We start from the raw sequence: 19,590 nt of genomic DNA, 5'->3' as shown, positions 1-19,590 counted from the left end.
AATAATACTTTGTGCAAATGTTATTTGTATGGATAAATATTTGACCCCGTCATGTGGAAAATGCAGAAGGGTGGTAAAGTTAGTAATTGCAAAGGATTCCTGAGCACCCACTGTGTGCTGGGCACTGCTCCAGGATTGGGGCAGCTGGTGAAAGAGAGCAAGCTTCCCACTTGAATAGCAGAGGATGAAGACAACACAGAAGTGATTTCCTGTTTCAGATGTTGGAGATGGTTCACATAGTACACTTACTGAAAACAGACATTCAACTTAATGCCCCATGTTGGTTTTTTTTGTGTGTGTTTTATTCTTGGAAAATGTCCCTGCCTCCAGGCCTGGGTTGGGGCATCGCTGGACTTTTGGTCTTTCACAGTTGTTACCACACACAACTGGAACTGAATCCATGTTTGCCTTCCCCCACCCCCTACAGCCCTCCCCAGCACATCGCCCCTATACCCCAGGCTAACCTGGGAACCTCCAAGTTGCCTTCAGCATTTGATTTATGACTAGGTGCCTCTCAAGTCCTGGCACTCAGAGGGGCAGGAGTTGGATGAAACCCTGAGCACCTGCCCCTCTAAGGAATCTACCAGCTTCACTAATATCACTCCAGCCCTTTCCACCTTGTCTTTGAACAGCCAGATCTTTGGGCCCTGGTCTCAAGGTCAGCAACCCAAATTAGACCCGAGCTTGGAGGCTTTACCTGGGGCTGACTTTTGGAAAAGAAGGGAAGGTTATGGACATGGCATTTCCCAAACACTCACTGATTGTGTCACAGCGGGTCCCCAGGGCCCTGCCCACAGCTCATTATAAAGGTCACCACACCCCTCAGCCACCAGTACCTCGGACTCCACCCACATCCTCGTCTTGCCATGGCGCTGCCCTGGGCCCTTGCAATCTTGAGCCTTCTTCCCCTGCTGGACGCCCAGAGCCCGGCGTGTCCCAATTTCTCGGTGCCCATCACCAATGCCTCCCTGGAACAGGTGGGTGCCTGGGCCCTGGGCACCTTGGGAGCTGTCTCCCTCTCTGGACTTCCCTTCCCCTGCTGGCTTGCGGTCAGCCTCTCCTGGGCGCTGGGGTCAGAACCAGGCCAGCCTCCAGTGGCGGTCCTCTGCCTCCAAGCTCAGAGCCTCCTTGCAAAGTCCCTCAGCAGGGCAAGCTGACTCGGTGAGGGGCCACAAGGAGGGGGAGGAGGAGGGGAGGGCGGGGGATGGCTGGCTCCTGCAGCCCCACTCCTCCTCCAGGCCTCCAGTCTCCTGATTTGCAAAGTTCAAAGACTGCCCGAGTCTCCTCCCAGCGGACTATCAAGGATTAAGCTCCCAGCCTCCATCACCTGCTCCTGGCTTCTCCTCAGATCTCTGGCAAGTGGTTTTATATCGCCTCGGCTTCCCGCTTACCCGGGTTCAAGGAAAAAGCTAGCAAAATCCATGCATCCTTCTTTTTCTTCACCCCCAACCACACAGAGGACAGGATACTGCTCAGAGAGTACATGACCATGTAAGCCATGCACAGGGTGCCAGCTCAGCCCCAGCTGCAGCCCAGCTTCTGGCTCCTCCTCCCAGCTGCCCAAACACCTGGAGCAAGCCCCTCCCCCCTCCTGGCCTCAGCCTTCTCATTTAGGGAATGGGGGCGGGGCTGACGCTAATTGCCACCTGCCTCTTCCCCTCCAAGATTGTGACAGTCCACTTCTCCTTGACTATCTTACCGTTTTCTCCCCTCTTCTGTCTGGCTTTAGCGGGGACCAGTGCCTCTATAACACCAGCAGCGTGCAGGTCCATCGGGAAAAGGGGACCGTGTCCAAATCCGGTGAGCCCTGAGGGGAAGGGTTGCTGTGTGGGAGGGGAGATGGTGGGTGGGCCAGGCCAAAGGAGGGGACCTGGAGCTTTGGGCACAGAGAGCCCGGGAGATGCCCGCTTCTTACATCTCCATGGGGCTGCTGCCTGCACACTGAAGCAATCAGTCACAGCTGCCAACAGCTCTGAGCTCTTACTATGTGCCGGGTGCTGTTTGAAGTGCTTTCTATGAATTAACCCCCTTTAACACTCACAAACCACCCAAGGAGGGCATTGCAGTGCTCAGCTCAGGAAACGGAGAGACAGGAGCCCACTTGTCTCTCTCACTCATCCTGCAATTAGACCTGGACCACTGATGACAAACCTCCATGGTCTCACCCAGAGGCTTTCTCTTCCAGAGAAAGACAGAGAACATTTTCGCCACCTGCTGCTCCCAAAGGACCCCAAGACCTTCATGCTCGCCTCTTTCCCAGAAGACAAGCAGTACATGGGGCTGACCATCTTTGGTAGGCACCCCCAAACTCCCACCAGATTTCCCCCAGGACCACCTGCTCCTAGGGCTGGGCGCCTAGACCTCCAGTCCTCCCTGTCTCTACCCTCTCCCCACCCCTCCCACACACATACACACTGACATTCTCACCTGTCCCCTTGCTCCCTCCTGCAGCTGACAAGCCAGAGGCAACCCTGGAGCAAATGGAACAGTTCTATGTCTACCTCACGTGCATGGGCATGGACAAGTCTGAAGCCATGTACACGGATGAAAAAAAGGTGAGGGCAAGGAGGACTAGGCGGTGCCCACCTGAGGGCGCTCCTGCTTTGGGCAGCCCCAGAGGCCCAGAGAGGGCCATCTCCCAGCCAGGGCTGCACAGTCAGGCAGGAGAGCCTGCTTTTCTGTGCCCATCTCATGCGGGGACAGCTGAGCTTCCCAGAAGCCCATGGGGACTGGAGCCCCAGTCCAGAGCGCACTCCACCTTCCCCCCAGGAGCCCCTGCCCACCCCCATCACTGTGTTTCTTCTCCTGCTGTCCTGCAGAATGTGTGCCTACCGCTGGAGAAGCAGCACGATGAGGAAAGGAAGAAGGAAGACGAGAGGTCCGAGACAGACACAGCTTTGGATTAGGACCTCGGGGACCTTGGGGGCCTATCCTGAGACCCCCCCACCCTGTGTGCCTCAGTTCTTTCCCTCAGTTGCACCAATAAAGTTTCTGCATTTGGAATAGGCAGGTTGTCATTTGCTCACTCACTCATTCATTCACTCATTCATTCATGTTGAAGCCAGCGCCCCTGGCTGCAGAAGCCCCTGCTGTAACCCCCAGCACACATGCCAGGATGGACGATGGCACGTGGTGTGGGAGCCCAGCATGAGAAGGTTCCTTCTGCAGGAGGGGGGAGTCTGGAAAGGCTTCCTGCAAGGGGCATCTGATCGAGTCTAGAAAGATTAGGAGCTTGGTTAACATCTTCTGTTCCTGCTGCAAGCCAAGGGTCTGAGAGGACACGTTTCAGGAATAAGGTAGAGGACCAAAGCAGGAGTTCAGGTGGGTAAGGGGTGGAGAGGACTCAGGCACACAGCATGGTGCCAGGATTGTAGTACCTTATGGCCAACATCACCCTGGCCATCTGGGAGGTGAGCTGGGTGGAGCCTGACGAGGTGAGCGCCTGGGCCAGCGCAGAGACAGAGGGAATTTTGGAAATAATGTTGGAAACACAGAAGCCTCCAGAGGGAGGCAGGAAGAAGAGGAATGTGCCCCCAACAGGCCCACGGGTGGAGAAGGGGGGAATGGCAGTGTCAAGCTTCTCCCCCACCAAGCTGACTTTAGAAACCACAAATCAATTGAAATACACCACAAACACCACAAACTGTGGGAATGTTGTGGGGGTTTTTTTGGCTTTTCTTTTTTTATGATCAATATTCATTCTTCTTCATTTGCGCTAATAACGAAAATGGACTTTTCCAATGCCCCCAATATGCAAATATCACTGATGCACACACATTCCAGAAAAGCTGAGGTACGCGCTGCTACGGTGAGCAGGGATAGGACATGGCGTGGCAGGTAGCTGGCCACTGGCCCAATTCCACAGGGATCCCCAGCACAGAGTGGGGGTCTCGAGATGAGGTACAGAGAGGGCCATGGAGGATTGGGCCTACACAGGCAGTCGGACATCCCTCAAGGAGTCCCAGATTGGAGAGGGTGCAAGTTGGGTTGAGGGACACCCCCCAACTTCCATGCATGACTTTCATGCACCTGGCCTCTAGTAATAACATAAAATGCTATAGAAAGACATAAAGAGAGGGCATGGTTAAGTAAATTATAATCTAGGAAGTGAATGACAGCTGATGTGAGCTTTACAATCACAACCACTCACTACAGTGAAACATAAAAAACTATTCAAAATATATAAAATGGCCCTAGCTGGTTTGGCTCAGTGGATGGAGCATCAGCCAGTGGACTAAAGGGTCACAGGTTCAATTCTGGTCAAGGGCACAAACCTGGGTTGCCAGCTTCATGCCCCAGTAAGGGGCACGCAGGAGGCAGCCAATCAATGATTCTTGTCATTGATGTCTCTATCTCCCTCTCCCTCTATAAATCAATAAAAATATCATTTAAAAAAATAAAATGGACAAGGATCCAAAGTTGTAAGCATACCATAAGAATACTTTCTGCAAATATTATTTTTATGGATAAAGATTTCACCCCGTCATGTGGAAATGCAGAAGGGTGGTAGAGTTAGTAATTGCACAGGATTCCTGAGCACCCACTGTGTGCTGGGCACTGCTCCAGGACTGGGGCAGCTGGTGAAAGAGAGCAAGCTTCCCACTTGAAAGCAGAGGATGAAGACAACACAGAAGTGATTTCCTGTTTCAGATGTTGGAGATGGTTCACATAATACACTTACTGAAAACAGACATTCACCTTAATGCCCCGTGTTGTTTGTTTGTTTGTTTTTTGGAAAATAGCCCTGCCTCCAGGCCTGGGTTGGGGCATCGCTGGACTTTTGGTCTTTCACAGTTGTTACCACACTCAACTGGAACTGAATCCATGTTTGCCTTCCCCTGGCCCCTGGCTCCTCCCCCCACCCATCGCCCCTACACCCCAGGCTAGTCTGGGAAACTCCAAAGTTGCCTTAGCATTTGATTTATGACTGGGTCCCTCTCAAGTCTTGGCACTCAGAGGGGCAGGAGTTGGATCAAACCCTGAGCACCTGCCCCTCTATGGAATCTACCAGCTTCACTAATATCACTCCAGCCCTTTCCACCTTGGCTTTGAACAGCCAGACCTTTGGGCCCTGGTCTCAAGGTCAGCGACCCAAATTAAACCCAAGCTTGGAGGCTTTACCTGAGCTGACTTTTGGGAAAAGAGGGATGTTCTGCACATAACATTTCCCAAACGCTCACTGATTGTGTCACAGTGGGTCCCCAGGGCCCAGCCCACAGCTCATTATAAAGGTCACCGCACCCCTCAGCCACCAGTACCTCGGACACTAGCGGCATCCTCGTCTCGTCATGGCGCTGCCCTGGGCCCTTGCAGTCTTGAGCCTTCTTCCCCTGCTGGACGCCCAGAGTCCGGTGTGTCCCAATTTCTCGGTGCCCATCACCAATGCCTCCCTGGACCAGGTGGGTGTCTGGGCCCTGAGCGCCATGGGAGCTGTCTCCCTCTCGGGACTTCCCTTCTGCTATTGGCTTGTGGTCAGCCTCTCCTGGGCGCTGGGGTGAGAACCAGGCCAGCCTCCAGCGGCTTCCTCTGCCTCCAAGTTCAGAGCCTCCTGGAAATGTCCCTCAGCAGGGCAGGCTGACTGGGCCAGGGGCCACGTGGGAGGGGTTGGAGCTGGGACCAGGTGGGGGGTGAAGGCTGATTCCCAGAGTGAGCTCCTGCAGCCCCACTCCTCCCCCGGGTCTCTGTCTCCTGATTTGCAAAGTGGAAAGATCTGCCGGAGTCTCCTCCCAGCGGACTATCAAGGATTAGGCTCTCAGCCTCCATCACCTGCTCCTGGCTTCTCCTCAGATCTCTGGCAAGTGGTTTTATATCGCCTCGGCTTACCGCTTCCCCGAGTACAAGAAGGAAGCTGGCAAAATCCATGCAGTCTTCTTTTACTTCACCCCCAACCACACGGAGGACACAATACTGCTCAGACAATACATCAACATGTAAGACTCACACATGACCCAAGCATGCCAGCTCAGCCCAGCGTCTGGCTCCTCCTCCTAGCTGCCTCAGCCTTCTCATCCAGGGAATGGGGGCAGGGCTGACTCTAATTGCCACCTGACTCTCCCCCTCCAAGATTGTGACAGTCCACTTCTCCTTGACTATCTTACTGTTTTCTCCCCTCTTCTGTCTGGCTTTAGAGGTGATTACTGCATTTATAACTCCACCAACCTGAAGGTCCATCGGGAAAATGGGACCCTGTCCAAATACAGTGAGTCCTGAGGGGAAAGGTTGCTGTGTGGGATGGGAGACGGTGGGTGGGCCAGGCCAAAGGAGGGGACCTGGGGCTTTGGGCACAGAGAGCCTAGGAGATGCCCGCTTCTTACATCTCCATGGGCTGCTGCCTGCACACTGAAGCAATCAGTCACAGCTGCCAACATCTCTGAGCTCTTACTATGTGCCAGGTGCTGTTTGAAGTGCTTTCTATGAATTAACCCCCTTTAACACTCACAAAGCAGCCAAGGACATTGCAGTGCTCAGCTCAGGACATGGAGAGACAGGTGCCCACTTGTCTCTCTCACTCATCCTGCAATTAGACATGGACTCAACCCGAGGTTGGTTCCAGTCCTGCCTCTCAACCACTCTTTTTTTTTTTTTTAAATTAAATCTTTATTGTTCAGATTATTACATTTGTTCCTCTTTTTTCCCCCATTACTCCCCTCCTCCCAGTTCCCGCCCCACCATCCGCCCTCACTCCCCACCCACTGTCCTCATCCATAGGTGCACGATTTTTGTCCAGTCTCTTCCTGCATCCCCCACACCCCTTTCCCCCCCCAAGAATAGTCAGTCCATTCCCTTTCTATGTCCCTGATTCTATTATAATCACCAGTTCATTCTGTTCATCAGATTATTTATTCACTTGATTCTTAGATTCACTTGTTGATAGATGCATATTTGTTGTTCATAATTTGTACTTTACCTTTTTCTTCCTCTTCCTCTTCTTAAAGGATACCTTTCAGCATTTCATATAATCCTGGTTTGGTGGTGATGAACTCCTTTAGCTTTTCCTTATCTGTGAAGCTCTTTATCTGACCTTCAATTCTGAATGATAGCTTTGCTGGATAAAGTAATCTTGGTTGTAGGTTCTTGGTATTCATCACTTTGAATATTTCTTGCCACTCCCTCCTGGCCTGCAAAGTTTCTGTTGAGAAATCAGCTGACAGTCGTATGGGTATTCCCTTGTAGGTAACTGAGTTTCTTTCTCTTGCTGTTTTTAAGATTCTCTCTTTATCTTTTGCTCTTGGCATTTTAATTATGATGTGTCTTGGTGTGGTCCTCTTTGGATTCCTTTTCTTTGGGGTTCTCCGCGCTTCTTGGACCTGTAAGTCCATTTCTTTCACCAGGTGAGGGAAGTTTTCTGTCATTATTTCTTCAAATAGGTTTTCAATATCTTGCTCTCTCTCATCTTCTGGCACCCCTATAATTCTGATGTTGGTACGCCTGAAGCTGTCCCAGAGGCTCCTTACACTATCCTCGCATTTTTGGATTCTTTTTTCATTTTGCTTTTCCGGTTGGGTGTTTTTTGCTTCCTTGCATTTCAAATCATTGACTTGATTCTTGCGCTCCTCTGTTCTGCTGTCGGGAGTCTGTATAATATTTATTTCAGTCAGTGTATGCTTAATTTCTAGTTGGTTCCCCAATATAACATCGAGGGTCTCATTAGTTTTCTTGTAGATCTCATTAAGTTTATCGGCGGCTTCTAAACAGTTCTTGAGAGACCTTAAAAGTGTGGTTCTGAACTCTAGATCTTCCATTGACAATTTTGTCCTGTTTCTTTGTCTCCGCATTTTGTTATGCTTCCTTGGTGCACCCCCTAGTGGTCTTTGTTCGTGGTGTTATAGTTAAATCTTGATTGTTGTAGCTAATTCCAGGGAGGGTTTGACCTCCAGGCCAAGTGGCTATGAGAATCAGCTGTGTCAGCAGTGAGAGAACTTCTGTCCTCTAGGGAGGTGCTAATCTGGCCTTTGCCTGAGGCTATCTGGCAAATGCCTCTGTGCAGGGCTTGGGCGGGGCGGGTCGCACAGGATCAACAGGGTGGGCCTGAGAGAGCAGTTTTGGCGACTCTCAATCCTGTCCCCAGGGGCTCTGCCTCTCTGAGTCCCAGCACCCGCTGCAAAAGCTCGGAGAGAAAGCTGCACTCGCTCTGACCGAAACCAGGCAGTCCCGCTTCTCCCGTTTGAGTCTGGGTGCCTAAAGACTCGCCCGGATCTGGAGCTCAGAGTCTGCGACTCCCTCCCGATTGAAAACGCCAACTGCGCCCTCCGCCGCCAGCCCGCTCCGCGCACTCCGCACCTCAGAATTTGACTTCAGCACTGCGCCTCCTCTGAGTGTCCGTATGCGTTTCTCTTTCCTCCTAGTTGTAGGACTTCCATTCAGCCAGCTTTCCAGTGGTTTTGGGTGATGTCCGTTCTGTCTTTTAGTTTCACTTTTGAAGTAGTTGTTCAAAGCAGCAAACTCCAGCGTTAACCTATGCCGCCATCTTGGTTCTCCAGTATTTTCACAACCACTCTTTTTGTTTGTTTTTTATTAATCCTCACCTGAGGATGTTTTCCCATTGATATTTAGAGAGAGTGAAAGGGAGGGGGAGAGACAGAGAGAAAGGAAACATCAATGTGTGACAGACACATTCATTGGTTGCCTCCCACACAGGGTCCGGGGATTGAGCCTGCAACTGAGGTATATGCCCTTGGACAGAACTGAACCCTGGACCCTTCAGTCTGTGGGCCGATGCTCTATCCTCTTAGCCAAACCGGCTAGGGCTCAACCACTCTTTGTCCTCTGGGACCTAAGGGTGGCAGCCTGTTTATTCGGCAGGCAGTGACTTCACCCATGTCCCACCATCACTGCAGAGAAGGCCCATAACAGGAACACACAAATGCCAATGGAATTGAACCAACACCCCCGGCTCCTCTCTGAACCTCATTGTCCTCATCTGTAAAATGGGGAGAAAGGCCCTGACAGCCACAGTTCACAGAGGCTCCTCTGATTCCACATCCATTCGGCACAGGGCCTGGTGCACAGTAGGAGTGAGGGACAGGGGCCCAGGTGAACCCCTGTCCCTCACTGATTGGCTGCGTGGGTCAGGGCACACCCAGGTTTCCTCACTTGTGAGGAGGGACCCACTGTGCCGTCTCCATGGTCTCACCCAGAGGCTTTCTCTTCCAGAGAAAGACAGAGAACATTTTCGCCACCTGCTGCTCCCCAAGGACCCTAAGACCTTCATGCTTGCCACTTTCCCAGAAGACAAGCAGAACATGGGGCTGTCCTTCTTTGGTAGGCACCCCCAAACTCCCACTAGCCATCCCCCAACCACCTGCTCCTAGGCCTGGGCCCCTAGAATTCTAGTCCTCCATGGCCTCTACCCTGCCCTCCCTCCACTCTCCCCACCCCACCCCCACAAACACACTGACATTCTCACATGTCCCCTTGCTCCCTCCTGCAGCTGACAAGCCAGAGGCGACCCCGGAGCAAATGGAACAGTTCTATGACTACCTCACGTGCATGGGCATGGACAAGTCTGAAGTCATGTACTCTGATTGGAAAAAGGTGAGGGCAAGGAGGACTAGGCGGTGCCCACCTGAGGGCGCTCCTGCTTTGTGCAGCCCCAGAGGCCCAGAGAGGGCCATCTCCCAGCCAGGGCTGCACAGCCAGGCAGGAGAGCCTGCTTTTCTGTGCCCATCTCATGCGGGGATAGCTGAGCTTCCCAGAAGCCAATGGGGACTGGAGCCCCAGTCTAAAGCACACTCCACCTTCCCCCCAGGAGCCCCTGCCCACCCTCATTACTGTGTTTCTTCTCCTGCTGTCCTGCAGAATGTGTGCCTGCCGCTGGAGAAGCAGCACGATGAGGAAAGGAAGAAGGAAGAGGAGGGGTCTGAGACAGACACAGCATGGGATTATGACCTCAGTTACTATGGGAGCCCGATTGAGACCCCCACCCACCCTGATTAGCTCAGTTCTTTCCCTCAGTTGCACCAATAAAGTTTCTGCACTTGGAATAGGCAGGTTGTCATTTGCTCACTCACTCATTCACTCATTCATTCATGTTGAAGCCGGCGCCCCTGGCTGCAGAAGCCCCTGCTCTAACCCCCAGCACACATGCCAGGAAGGACGATGGCACGTGATGTGGGAGCCCAGCACGAGAAGGGTCCTTCTACAGGAGGGAGAGTCTGGGAAGGCTTCCGGTAAGGGGCATCTGAGCCAGTCTAGAAAGATTAGGAGCTTGGTTAACATCTTCTGTTCCTGCTGCAAGCCAAGGGTCTGAGAGGACACGTTTGAGGAACATAAGGCAGAGGACCCACAGCGGGAGTTCAGGTGGATAAGGGGTGGAAAGGACTCAGGCACAGGTCAGGGTGCCAGGCTTGAAGAACTTTATGACAAACATCACTCTGGCCATCTGGGAGGTGAGCTGGGTGGGGCCTGATGAGGTGAGCCCCTGGGCCAGGGCCAGAGCCAAGACAGAGACAGGGGGAATGTTGGAAACACAGAAGCCACCAGAGGGAGGCAGGAAGAGTGGGAATGGGCCCCCATAAGGCCCACGGGTGGGGAAGGGGGGAATGGCTGCGTCAACCTTCCACCCCACGAACTGACTTTAGAAACCACAGGTCAATTGACATACAGCACAAACACCAGAAACTTTGGGAATGTTTTGGGGTTGTTTTTTTTTATAGATCAATATTCATTCTTCTTCATTTGCCTCATAACGAAAACAGACTTTTCCAATGCCCCCAATATGCAAATATCACTGATGCACACACATTCCAGAAAAGCTGAGGTACGCGCTGCTACGGTGAGCGGGGATAGGACATGGCGTGGCAGGTAGCTGGCCACTGGCCCAATTCCACAAGGATCCCCAGCACAGAGTGGGGGTCTCGAGATGAGGTACAGAGAGGGCCATGGAGGATTGGGCCTACACAGGCAGTCGGACATCCCTCAAGGAGTCCCAGATTGGAGAGGGTGCAAGTTGGGTTGAGGGACACCCCCCAACTTCCATGCATGACTTTCATGCACCTGGCCTCTAGTAATAACATAAAATGCTATAGAAAGACATAAAGAGAGGGCATGGTTAAGTAAATTATAATCTAGGAAGTGAATGACAGCTGATGTGAGCTTTACAATCACAACCACTCACTACAGTGAAACATGAAAAACTATTCAAAATATATAAAATGGCACTTGCTGGTTTGGTTCAGTGGATGGAGCATCAGCCTGTGGACTAAAGGGTCACAGGTTCAATTCTGGTCAAGGGCACAAACCTGGGTTGCCAGCTTCATGCCCCAGTAAGGGGCACGCAGGAGGCAGCCAATCAATGATTCTTGTCATTGATGTCTCTATCTCCCTCTCCCTCTATAAATCAATAAAAATATCATTTAAAAAAATAAAATGGACAAGGATCCAAAGTTGTAAGCATACCATAATACTACTTTGTGCAAATATTATTTGTATGGATAAAGATTTGACCCGTCATGTGGAAATGCAGAAGGGTGGTAGAGTTAGTAATTCCACAGGATTCCTGAGCACCCACTGTGTGCTGGGCACTGCTCCAGGACTGGGGCAGCTGGTGAAAGAGAGCAAGCTTCCCACTTGAATAGCAGAGGAGGAAGACAACACAGAAGTGAGTTCCTGTTTCAGATGTGGATGAAGGTTCACATAATACACTTACTGAAAACAGACATTCTACTTAATGCCCCGTGTTGTTTTTTGTTTATGTGTTTTTTGGAAAATAGCCCTGCCTCCAGGCCTGGGTTGGGGCATCGCTGGACTTTTGGTCTTTCACAGTTGTTACCACACTCAACTGGAACTGAATCCATGTTTGCCTTCCCCCACCAGCTACAGCCCTCCCCCACCCATCGCCCCTACACCTCAGGCTAGACTGGGAAACTCCAAAGTTGCCTTAGCATTTGATTTATGACTGGGTGCCTCTCAAGTTCTGGCACTCAGAGGGGCAGGAGTTGGATGAAACCCTGAGCACCTGCCCCTCTATGGAATCTACCAGCTTCACTAATATCACTCCAGCCCTTTCCACCTTGGCTTTGAACAGCCAGACCTTTGGGCCCTGATCTCGAGGTCAGGGACCCAAATTAGACCCGAGCTTGGAGGCTTTACCTGGGGCTGACTTTTGGGAAAAGAGGGAATGTTCTGCACATGGCATTTCCCTAACGCTCTCAGGATTGTGTCACAGCGGGTCCCCAGGGCCCAGCCCACAGCTCATTATAAAGGTCACCGCACCCCTCAGCCACCAGTACCTCAGAATCTAGCCGAATCCTCCTCTTGCCATGGCGCTGCCCTGGGCCCTTGCAGTCTTGAGCCTTCTTCCCCTGCTGGATGCCCAGAGCCCGGCGTGTCCCAATTTCTCGGTGCCCATCACCAATGCCTCCCTGGACCAGGTGGGTGCCTGGGCCCTGGGCGCCATGGGAGCTGTCTCCCTCTCTGGACTTCCTTCCGCTGCTGGCTTGCGGTCAGCCTCTCCTGGGCGCTGGGGTGAGAACCAGGCCAGCCTCCAGCGGCTTCCTCTGCCTCCAAGTTCAGAGCCTCCTTGCAAAGTCCCTCAGCAGGGCAGGCTGACTGGGCGAAAGGTCACTGGGGCAGGAGTGAGCGGTGGGGGTGGGTGACATTGGGGGAACATCGGAGAGGTGATGGCTGATTCCTAGAGTGAGCTCCTGCAGCCCAACCCCTCCTGGGCCTCTGTCTCCTGATTTGCAAAGTGGAAAGATCTGCCCCAGTCTCCTCCCAGCGGACTATCAAGGATTAGGCTCTCAGTCTCCATCACCTGCTCCTGGCTTCTCCTCAGATCTCTGGCAGGTGGTTTTATATCGCCTCGGCTTCCCGCTTCCCCGAGTACAAGAAGGAAGCTAGCGAGATCCATGCAGTCTTCTTTTACTTCACCCCCAACCACACGGAGGACACAATACTGCTCAGAGAGTACACAACCGTGTAAGACCCGCACATGGCCCACACCCGCCAGCTCAGCCCCAAATGCAGCCCAGCTTCTGGCTCCTCCTCCCAGCTACCTCAGCCTTCTCATCCAGGCAATGGGGGCGGGGCTGACGCTAATTGCCACCTGCCTCTCCCCCTCCAAGATTGTGACAGTCCACTTCTCCTTGACTATCTTACTGTTTTCTCCCCTCTTCTGTCTGGCTTTAGGGGGCACCAGTGCCTCTATAACTCCAGCAGCCTGACGGTCCATCGGGAAAATGGAACCCTGTCCAAATACGGTGAGCCCTCAGGGAAGGGTTGCTGTGTGGGATGGGAGACGGTGGGTGCGCCAGGCCAAAGGAGGGGACCTGGGGCTTTGGGCACAGAGAGCCTGGAGACACCCACTTCTTACATCTCCATGGGCCTGCTGCCTGCACACTGAAGCAATCAGTCACAGCTGCCAACCTCTCTGAGCTCTTACTATGTGCCAGGTGCTGTTTGAAGTGCTTTCTATGAATTAACCCCCTTTAACACTCACAAACCAGCCAAGGAGGACATTGCAGTGCTCAGCTCAGGACATGGAGAGACAGGTGCCCACTTGTCTCTCTCACTCATCCTGCAATTAGACCTGGACTCAACCCGAGGTTGGTTCCAGTCCTGCCTCTCAACCACTCTTTTTGTTTGTTTTTTATTAATCCTCACCTGAGGATGTTTTCCCATTGATATTTAGACAGAGAGAAAGGAAACATCAAGGTGTGACATATTGATTGTCTCCCACACCAGGGCCAGGGATCGCGCCTGCAACCAAGGTGCATGCCCTTGGCCAGAATTGAACCCTGGACCCTTCAGTCGGTGGGCCGATGCTCTATCCTCTTAGCCAAACCGGCTAGGGCTCAACCACTCTTTGTCCTCTGGGACCTAAGGGTGGCAACCTGTTTATTGGGCAGGCAGTGACTTCACCTATGTCCCACCATCACTGCAGAGAAGGCCCATCGCTGGAACACACAAATGCCAATTCAATTGAACCAAAACCAGAGGCTCCTCTCTGAACCTCATTTTCCTCATGTAGAAAATGGGGAGAAAGGCCCTGACAGCCACAGTTCACAGAGGCTCCACTGATTCCACACCCATTCGGCACAGGGCCTGGTGCACAGCAGGAGTGAGGGACATGTGACCCAGGTGAACCTCTGGCCCTCACCGATTGGCTGTGTGGGTCAGGGCACACCCAGGTTTCCTCACCTGTGAGGAGGGACCCACTGTGCCATCTCCATGGTCTCACCCAGAGGCTTTCTCTTCCAGAGAAAGACAGAGAACATTTTCGCCACCTGCTGCTCCCCAAGGACCCCAAGACCTTCATGCTCGCTGCATTCCCAGAAGACAAGCAGAACATGGGGCTGTCCTTCTATGGTAGGCACCCCCAAACTCCCACCAGCCTTCCCCCAACCACCTACTCCTAGGGCTGGGGCCCTAGACCTCTAGTCCTCTAGACCTCCAGTCCTTCCTGGCCTCTACCCTGCGCTCCCCACACTCTCCCTCCCCCACCCCCCCAACACACACACACTGACATTCTCACCTGTCCCCTTGTTCCTCCTGCAGCTGACAAGCCAGAGGCGACCCTTGAGCAAATGGAACAGTTCTATGACTACCTCACGTGCATGGGCATGGACAAGTCTGAAGTCATGTACTCCAATGAGAAAAAGGTGAGGGCAAGGAGGACTAGGCGGTGCCCACCTGAGGGCGCTCCTGCTTTGGGCAGCCCCAGAGGCCCAGAGAGGGCCATCTCCCAGCCAGGGCTGCACAGCCAGGCAGGGGAGCCTCCTTTTCTGTGCCCATCTCACTGCGGGGACAGCTGAGCTTCCCAGAAGCCCATGGGGACTGGAGCCCCAGTCCAGAGCGCACTCCACCCTCCCCCCAGGAGCCCCTGCCCACCCCCATCACTGTGTTTCTTCTCCTGCTGTCCTGCAGAATGTGTGCCTGCCGCTGGAGAAGCAGCACGATGAGGAAAGGAAGAAGGAAAAGGAGGGGTCTGAGACAGGCCCAGCTTTGGATTAGGACCTCGGGGACCTTGGGGGCCTATCCTGAGAACCCCCCACCCTGTGTGCCTCAGTTCTTTCCCTCAGTTGCACCAATAAAGTTTCTGCATTTGGAATAGGCAGGTTGTCATTTGCTCACTCACTCATTCATTCACTCATTCATTCATGTTGAAGCCGGCGCCCCTGGCTGCAGAAGCCCCTCCTGTAACCCCCAGCACACATGCCAGGAAGGACGATGGCACGTGATGTGGGAGCCCAGCATGAGAAGGTTCCTTCTGCAGGAGGGGGAGTCTGGGAAGGCTTCCTGCAAGGGGCATCTGATCGAGTCTAGAAAGATTAGGAGCTTGGTTAACATCTTCTGTTCCTGCTGCAAGCCAAGGGTCTGAGAGGACATGTTTGAGGAACATAAGGCAGAGGACCAAAGCAGGAGTTCAGGTTGATAAGGGGTGGAGAGGACTCAGACACAGGGCACAGTGCCAGGAATGTAGGACTTTATGGCAAACATCACCCTGGCCATCTGGGAGGTGAGCTAGGTGGGGCCTGCGAGGTGAGTGCAGGGGCCAGAGCAGAGACAGGGGGAATGTTGGAAACACAGAAGCCACCAGAGGGAGGCCGGAAGAGTGGGAATGGGCCCCCAACAGGCCCACGGGTGGGGAATGGGGGAATGGCTGCGTCAACCTTCCACCCCAGCAAAATGACTTTAGAAACCACAGGTCAATTGACATACACCACAAACACCAGAAACTTTGGGAATGTTTTTGCGGTTTTCTGGCTTTTCTTTTTTTTTATGATCAATATTCATTCTTCTTCATTTATCTCATAACGAAAATAGACTTTTCCAATGCCCCAAATATACAAATATCACTGATGCACACACATTCCAGAAAAGCTGAGGTACGCGCTGCTACAGGGTGGGGGGATAGGACACGGCCCAGCAGGTAGCTGGCCACTGGGCCAATTCCACAGGGATCCCCAGGACAGAGCGGGGGTCTCAAGATGAGGTGCAGAGAGGGGCCATGTAGGATGGTTCCTGGGGTGTCCATCCCAGAGGCCCATGGGAAAGGCTGCTCCAATCACAGAGGAGCTGGGTGCAGGTCATCCTGGGGGGCCACACCCCAAGATATTCCAATGGTCCCAGAGGGTCCCACCTCCAGTCACATTTTTCCAGAGATGCCTAGGGCCAATTGGCAGGTCCCAGGCCGGTGGCCAGGCTTGTGCCAGAGCCCCTGCCCCACCCCTTCTTATCTGGCCTCCTGAGGAGGCGGAAGCCCAGGAAATCTCCTCCGTGTAAGAAGTGTCCCCGTTTATAAAATGCATATTATTAGCTGGAGGTGGACACGTGCAGGACACTGCCAGGGACTGCATCTGGGCAACAGGTGGCCTTGGTCCCGGCACCTCCTTCAGGGGCTGGAGCCTGGGAAGCGACTTCTCTGGATGAGCAGAGCTCTCCCGTTTTGCAAATGCCGAGACGGAGCAGCAGGGCCTGTGCTGGAGGGAGAACTCCTGGTGAGGGGTCCGCATGGCCTTCAGGGGAGACGGCAGCCGCTGCACGCCCACCTGTCCGCCATGTGTCTCTGCACCCCCAGTGCCATCAGAAGAGGCAGGAGCCCCGCAGGCTGTGGGCCTGGCGCAGGTCGGCCGACAGGGAGCGGCTCATGTGCTTGGTGGTGGCGCGGACGCTCTCGGCTGCCTGGACAGCTCGGCTCAGGGCCTTGTTGAGCTCCTCCAGGTCCTCCAGGTCCAGCTGGATGGAGCGCCCGTGCCCTCCCACTGCCCGAGAGGAGGCAGCGGGGGGCCACTCGGCAGCTGGTCGGGCTGAGGGGGTGTTGGGGGTTGAGGTAGGTCCTCCTGGAGGCGCATAGAACCTGAGGAGAAGAGGGAAGTGGCCGTTAACCGCAGAGAAAGCTGGGTGCAGCCGAGGAGCCCCAGGTTTGTAACCAACCCAGTTCTGAGCCCAGCTAGGCCGCTGGCTCCTATGCTCTGGGTCTCAGTTTCTTCACCTGTAAAATGGGAACAACAGAGGCAGCCCCTGTGCTGTGGAGTAAAGTGTGTGAGATGGTGGGGGGGGGGGGGGGGCGCGGTGCTAAAGAAGCATTTCACTTAAATGAAACAGCAATGAGTTCAGGAGGCCTTGGCCTGAGTCGTTGGCTGGCACCCTGTAAACTCTGGTCTTCCTGCCGATCCTCCACTTTCTAACTTGCATGGTTGTGCAGTGTACAAAGGGCTTTGCTGGGACCTGAATGGACGTCTCTCCAAAGAAGATGCACAAATGGTCAACACGCACCTGAAAAGATGCCCGGCATCATTAGCCATCAGATACATGCAAATCACAACACGTGAGGTGCCACTGCGTCCAGTTCAGTGGTTCTCAACCTTGGCTGCACATTAGAATCACCTGGGATTCTTTTTAAAATCCTGATTTCTGGGCCTCCTCCTTCGGAAATTCTGTTTCTTTGTTACTAATGTTGTGGCCCCACCCCAGAACAAAGAAACCAGGGGGCAGCAGAGGCGCATGCAGCTTTCTAAAGGGCGCCCAGGCCTCAGCCTCTGAGCATGCTCAGTCTTGCAGCTGGAGAACATTTAGGGCCCCATCAGCCCAAGTTGCAGCAGCATTAGAAGCACTCTGGTTCCTGGGCACCCTCCATGCAGGACGGACTGTCCGTACATTGATTAGTTCATTTCATCCTCACCACAGCCCATGTCACAGAGGAACAGGGACCTGCCCAAAACCACGACGTGGCCATGCTGGCCAGGGCTGTCGGGCCCTGAGCCCGGGGCCTTTCTCCTCCCGCCTTGCCCATCCATGTCTGGGGACAGCACACTGGTTAGTTCTGCCCACAGGTCTGAGCCTGGAAGGACATGGAACGGCCGCAGAAATAGAGACCCCAAGGTTACAGCAGACACTCGGAGTTTCTCCGGGGCCACCAAAGTCCAGGTGAAACGGTTCCTGCCCAGCGAGTGGGAGCACAGGCAGGGTCTCCACCTGTGCCGAGGCCTGAGCACGCAGCACGGCCTCTCAGAGCTGCCCGAGCAGAAGGTTCCTGAAGGACTTGCCCGGACCTAGCTGAGAGTGACAGCCACACTGTAGCCGGAGCCTCATGGGGGACTGGGGCTCAATGGTGCCCTGCGCCTCTGCTCCCACCAGCCGGGCACATCATACACGCGGGAGAAGACAAAGGGATACATGCGCCCAGGCGCTCGGCTGCCTGACATGGCCCCATGCTAGTAATGAAGCAATTAGACAGAGAGGCCAGGAGAGGGGAACGGCGTTCTTACACAGTGGCTGACGGGTAAGGCATCACAGGAAGCGAGGAGACGTAGGCAAACGCAGGAGGGGCTGGTCCCGAAGGCGCAGCAGCCAGATACCACAGTCCCGGGGGTGGCGCGGGCGGGGACCCCACCCGCTTGCTCCTCTGCTTGGGGCTGGAAGCGGAAGGTGCGTTCCGCCTTGTGGACTTTCCTGCCCCTGCCAGGTAAGGACACCAGAGAGACAGTATGACCGCCTGGAAGATCTAGCAGAGAATAGTGGGTCCACCCAGGGCCTGGCCTGTGAGAGCTGGACACTGGGCTGGCGGTGCTGGGAGTGCCCGGATTTGGGAGGCAAACCCTCTGCCCAGTGTGCTCCAGACGGGAGGGGGAGGGGGGAGCAGCCGCCCTGCGCACCCCACATGGGCCCCAAGCCCCCACTGGCAGAGCTGAGGGAAGAGCCTGAGCCCTGTCCCTACCAGAGGTGGCTGTGTCTGGGCCGTCGCCCTCTGCGGGGGACCCAGGCGACCCAGCTTGACCACACAGGGGACATCGCGGGGCATCAGTGGGAGATGGCCCCAGTGGGTCCTTGGCGACAGCACCACCTGGAAGACCAGAAAGAGATGTGAGGTTGGGGGATTGTCTGAGGCATCAGGCCTGGAGCCTCCTAAGCAGACCGCCCACCCCCCCCCCCCAAAGCACTGAGCTTCCCTCAGGAACCGTGCAGAGGACACAGTACTGACGGCAACCATGACAGTGAGAGGCCAGGTTCTCAAGGCGGGAGGTGGCGGTCCTCTGTCTGACCCCAAGCCCAGCTCTCCTGACTGCAGCCAGGGCCTGTGGTCCTTCCTCCACAGAGACCGGCCCCTCCTCCAGGTGGGGGCGGGGCCCACACTGCTCCTGGGCACCAGAGGGTCAGCAGAGGCCGCAGCTTGCCCAGTTAGCAGGAGAGTGGGCTGCCTTGTTCTCTCCCAGGCAGATCCTCGATGCCCCCTCTGGGTCAGTTCCAGGGCCAGTCCACTTGCTCTTCAGGCCTCAGCTCAGCCATCGCTCCCTCTGGGAAACCCTCCCACACACCAGGCTGAGTTCCGTGCTCCTCAGCCGCCCTGTGCTCCCCACCCCAGCTCTGACCACTCCACTGTGTCATTGTCTAGGGCAGTGGTTCCCAACCTTCTGGCCCTTTAAATACAGTTCCTCACGTTGTGACCCAACCATAAAATAATCTTCGTTGCTACTTCATAACTGTTATGTTGCTACTGTTATGAATCATAATGTAAATATCTGATATGCAGGATGGTCTTAGGTGACTCCTGCGAAAGGGTCGTTCGACCACCAAAGGGGTCGCGACCCACAGGTTGAGAACCGCTGGTCTAGAGGTCCTTGTGGACAGGGCTCAGTGCACAGCACTGGA

General features: G+C 54.3%; 3 protein-coding genes across 3 annotated transcripts in view; 2 read left to right on the top strand and 1 right to left on the bottom strand.

Moving 5' to 3' along the window:
* Nucleotides 1-866: 866 nt before the first annotated feature.
* On the top strand, nt 867-9,936 carry LOC308527772 (uncharacterized protein; the record flags this gene model as incomplete). The annotated part of the gene is made up of 12 exons (XM_081103168.1): nt 867-977; nt 1,349-1,491; nt 1,730-1,800; nt 2,186-2,293; nt 2,452-2,555; nt 2,820-2,894; nt 5,271-5,399; nt 5,788-5,930; nt 6,129-6,199; nt 9,154-9,261; nt 9,431-9,534; nt 9,799-9,936. The coding sequence occupies 12 exons, from the start codon at nt 867-869 to the stop codon at nt 9,934-9,936; spliced, it is 1,305 nt and encodes a 434-aa protein (XP_080959294.1).
* Nucleotides 9,937-12,260: 2,324 nt separating this feature from the next.
* On the top strand, nt 12,261-14,952 carry LOC308528182 (alpha-1-acid glycoprotein-like; the record flags this gene model as incomplete). Its single annotated transcript, XM_081103719.1, has 6 exons — nt 12,261-12,371; nt 12,776-12,918; nt 13,129-13,199; nt 14,200-14,307; nt 14,497-14,600; nt 14,866-14,952. 6 exons carry the CDS (start codon nt 12,261-12,263, stop codon nt 14,950-14,952), a joined length of 624 nt encoding a protein of 207 aa, XP_080959845.1.
* Nucleotides 14,953-15,658: 706 nt separating this feature from the next.
* Nucleotides 15,659-19,590, bottom strand: part of AKNA (AT-hook transcription factor) — a 37,161-nt gene continuing 33,229 nt past the window's right edge. The window contains exons 19-21 of the mRNA XM_081102889.1: nt 18,659-18,784; nt 18,210-18,399; nt 15,659-16,798 (exon numbers count right to left, since the gene is read on the bottom strand). Of these exons, the coding sequence (XP_080959015.1) occupies nt 16,525-16,798; nt 18,210-18,399; nt 18,659-18,784 (590 nt within the window). The 3' untranslated portion in view covers nt 15,659-16,524. The remainder of the gene's footprint in view (nt 16,799-18,209; nt 18,400-18,658; nt 18,785-19,590) is intronic.

This window comes from Myotis nattereri (assembly GCF_964212035.1).
Source record: "Myotis nattereri genome assembly, chromosome: 12".
Taxonomy (NCBI): Eukaryota; Metazoa; Chordata; class Mammalia; order Chiroptera; family Vespertilionidae; genus Myotis; species Myotis nattereri.
Note: the sequence above shows the minus strand (reverse complement) of the source record. Positions and strands in the feature narration are given on the sequence as shown.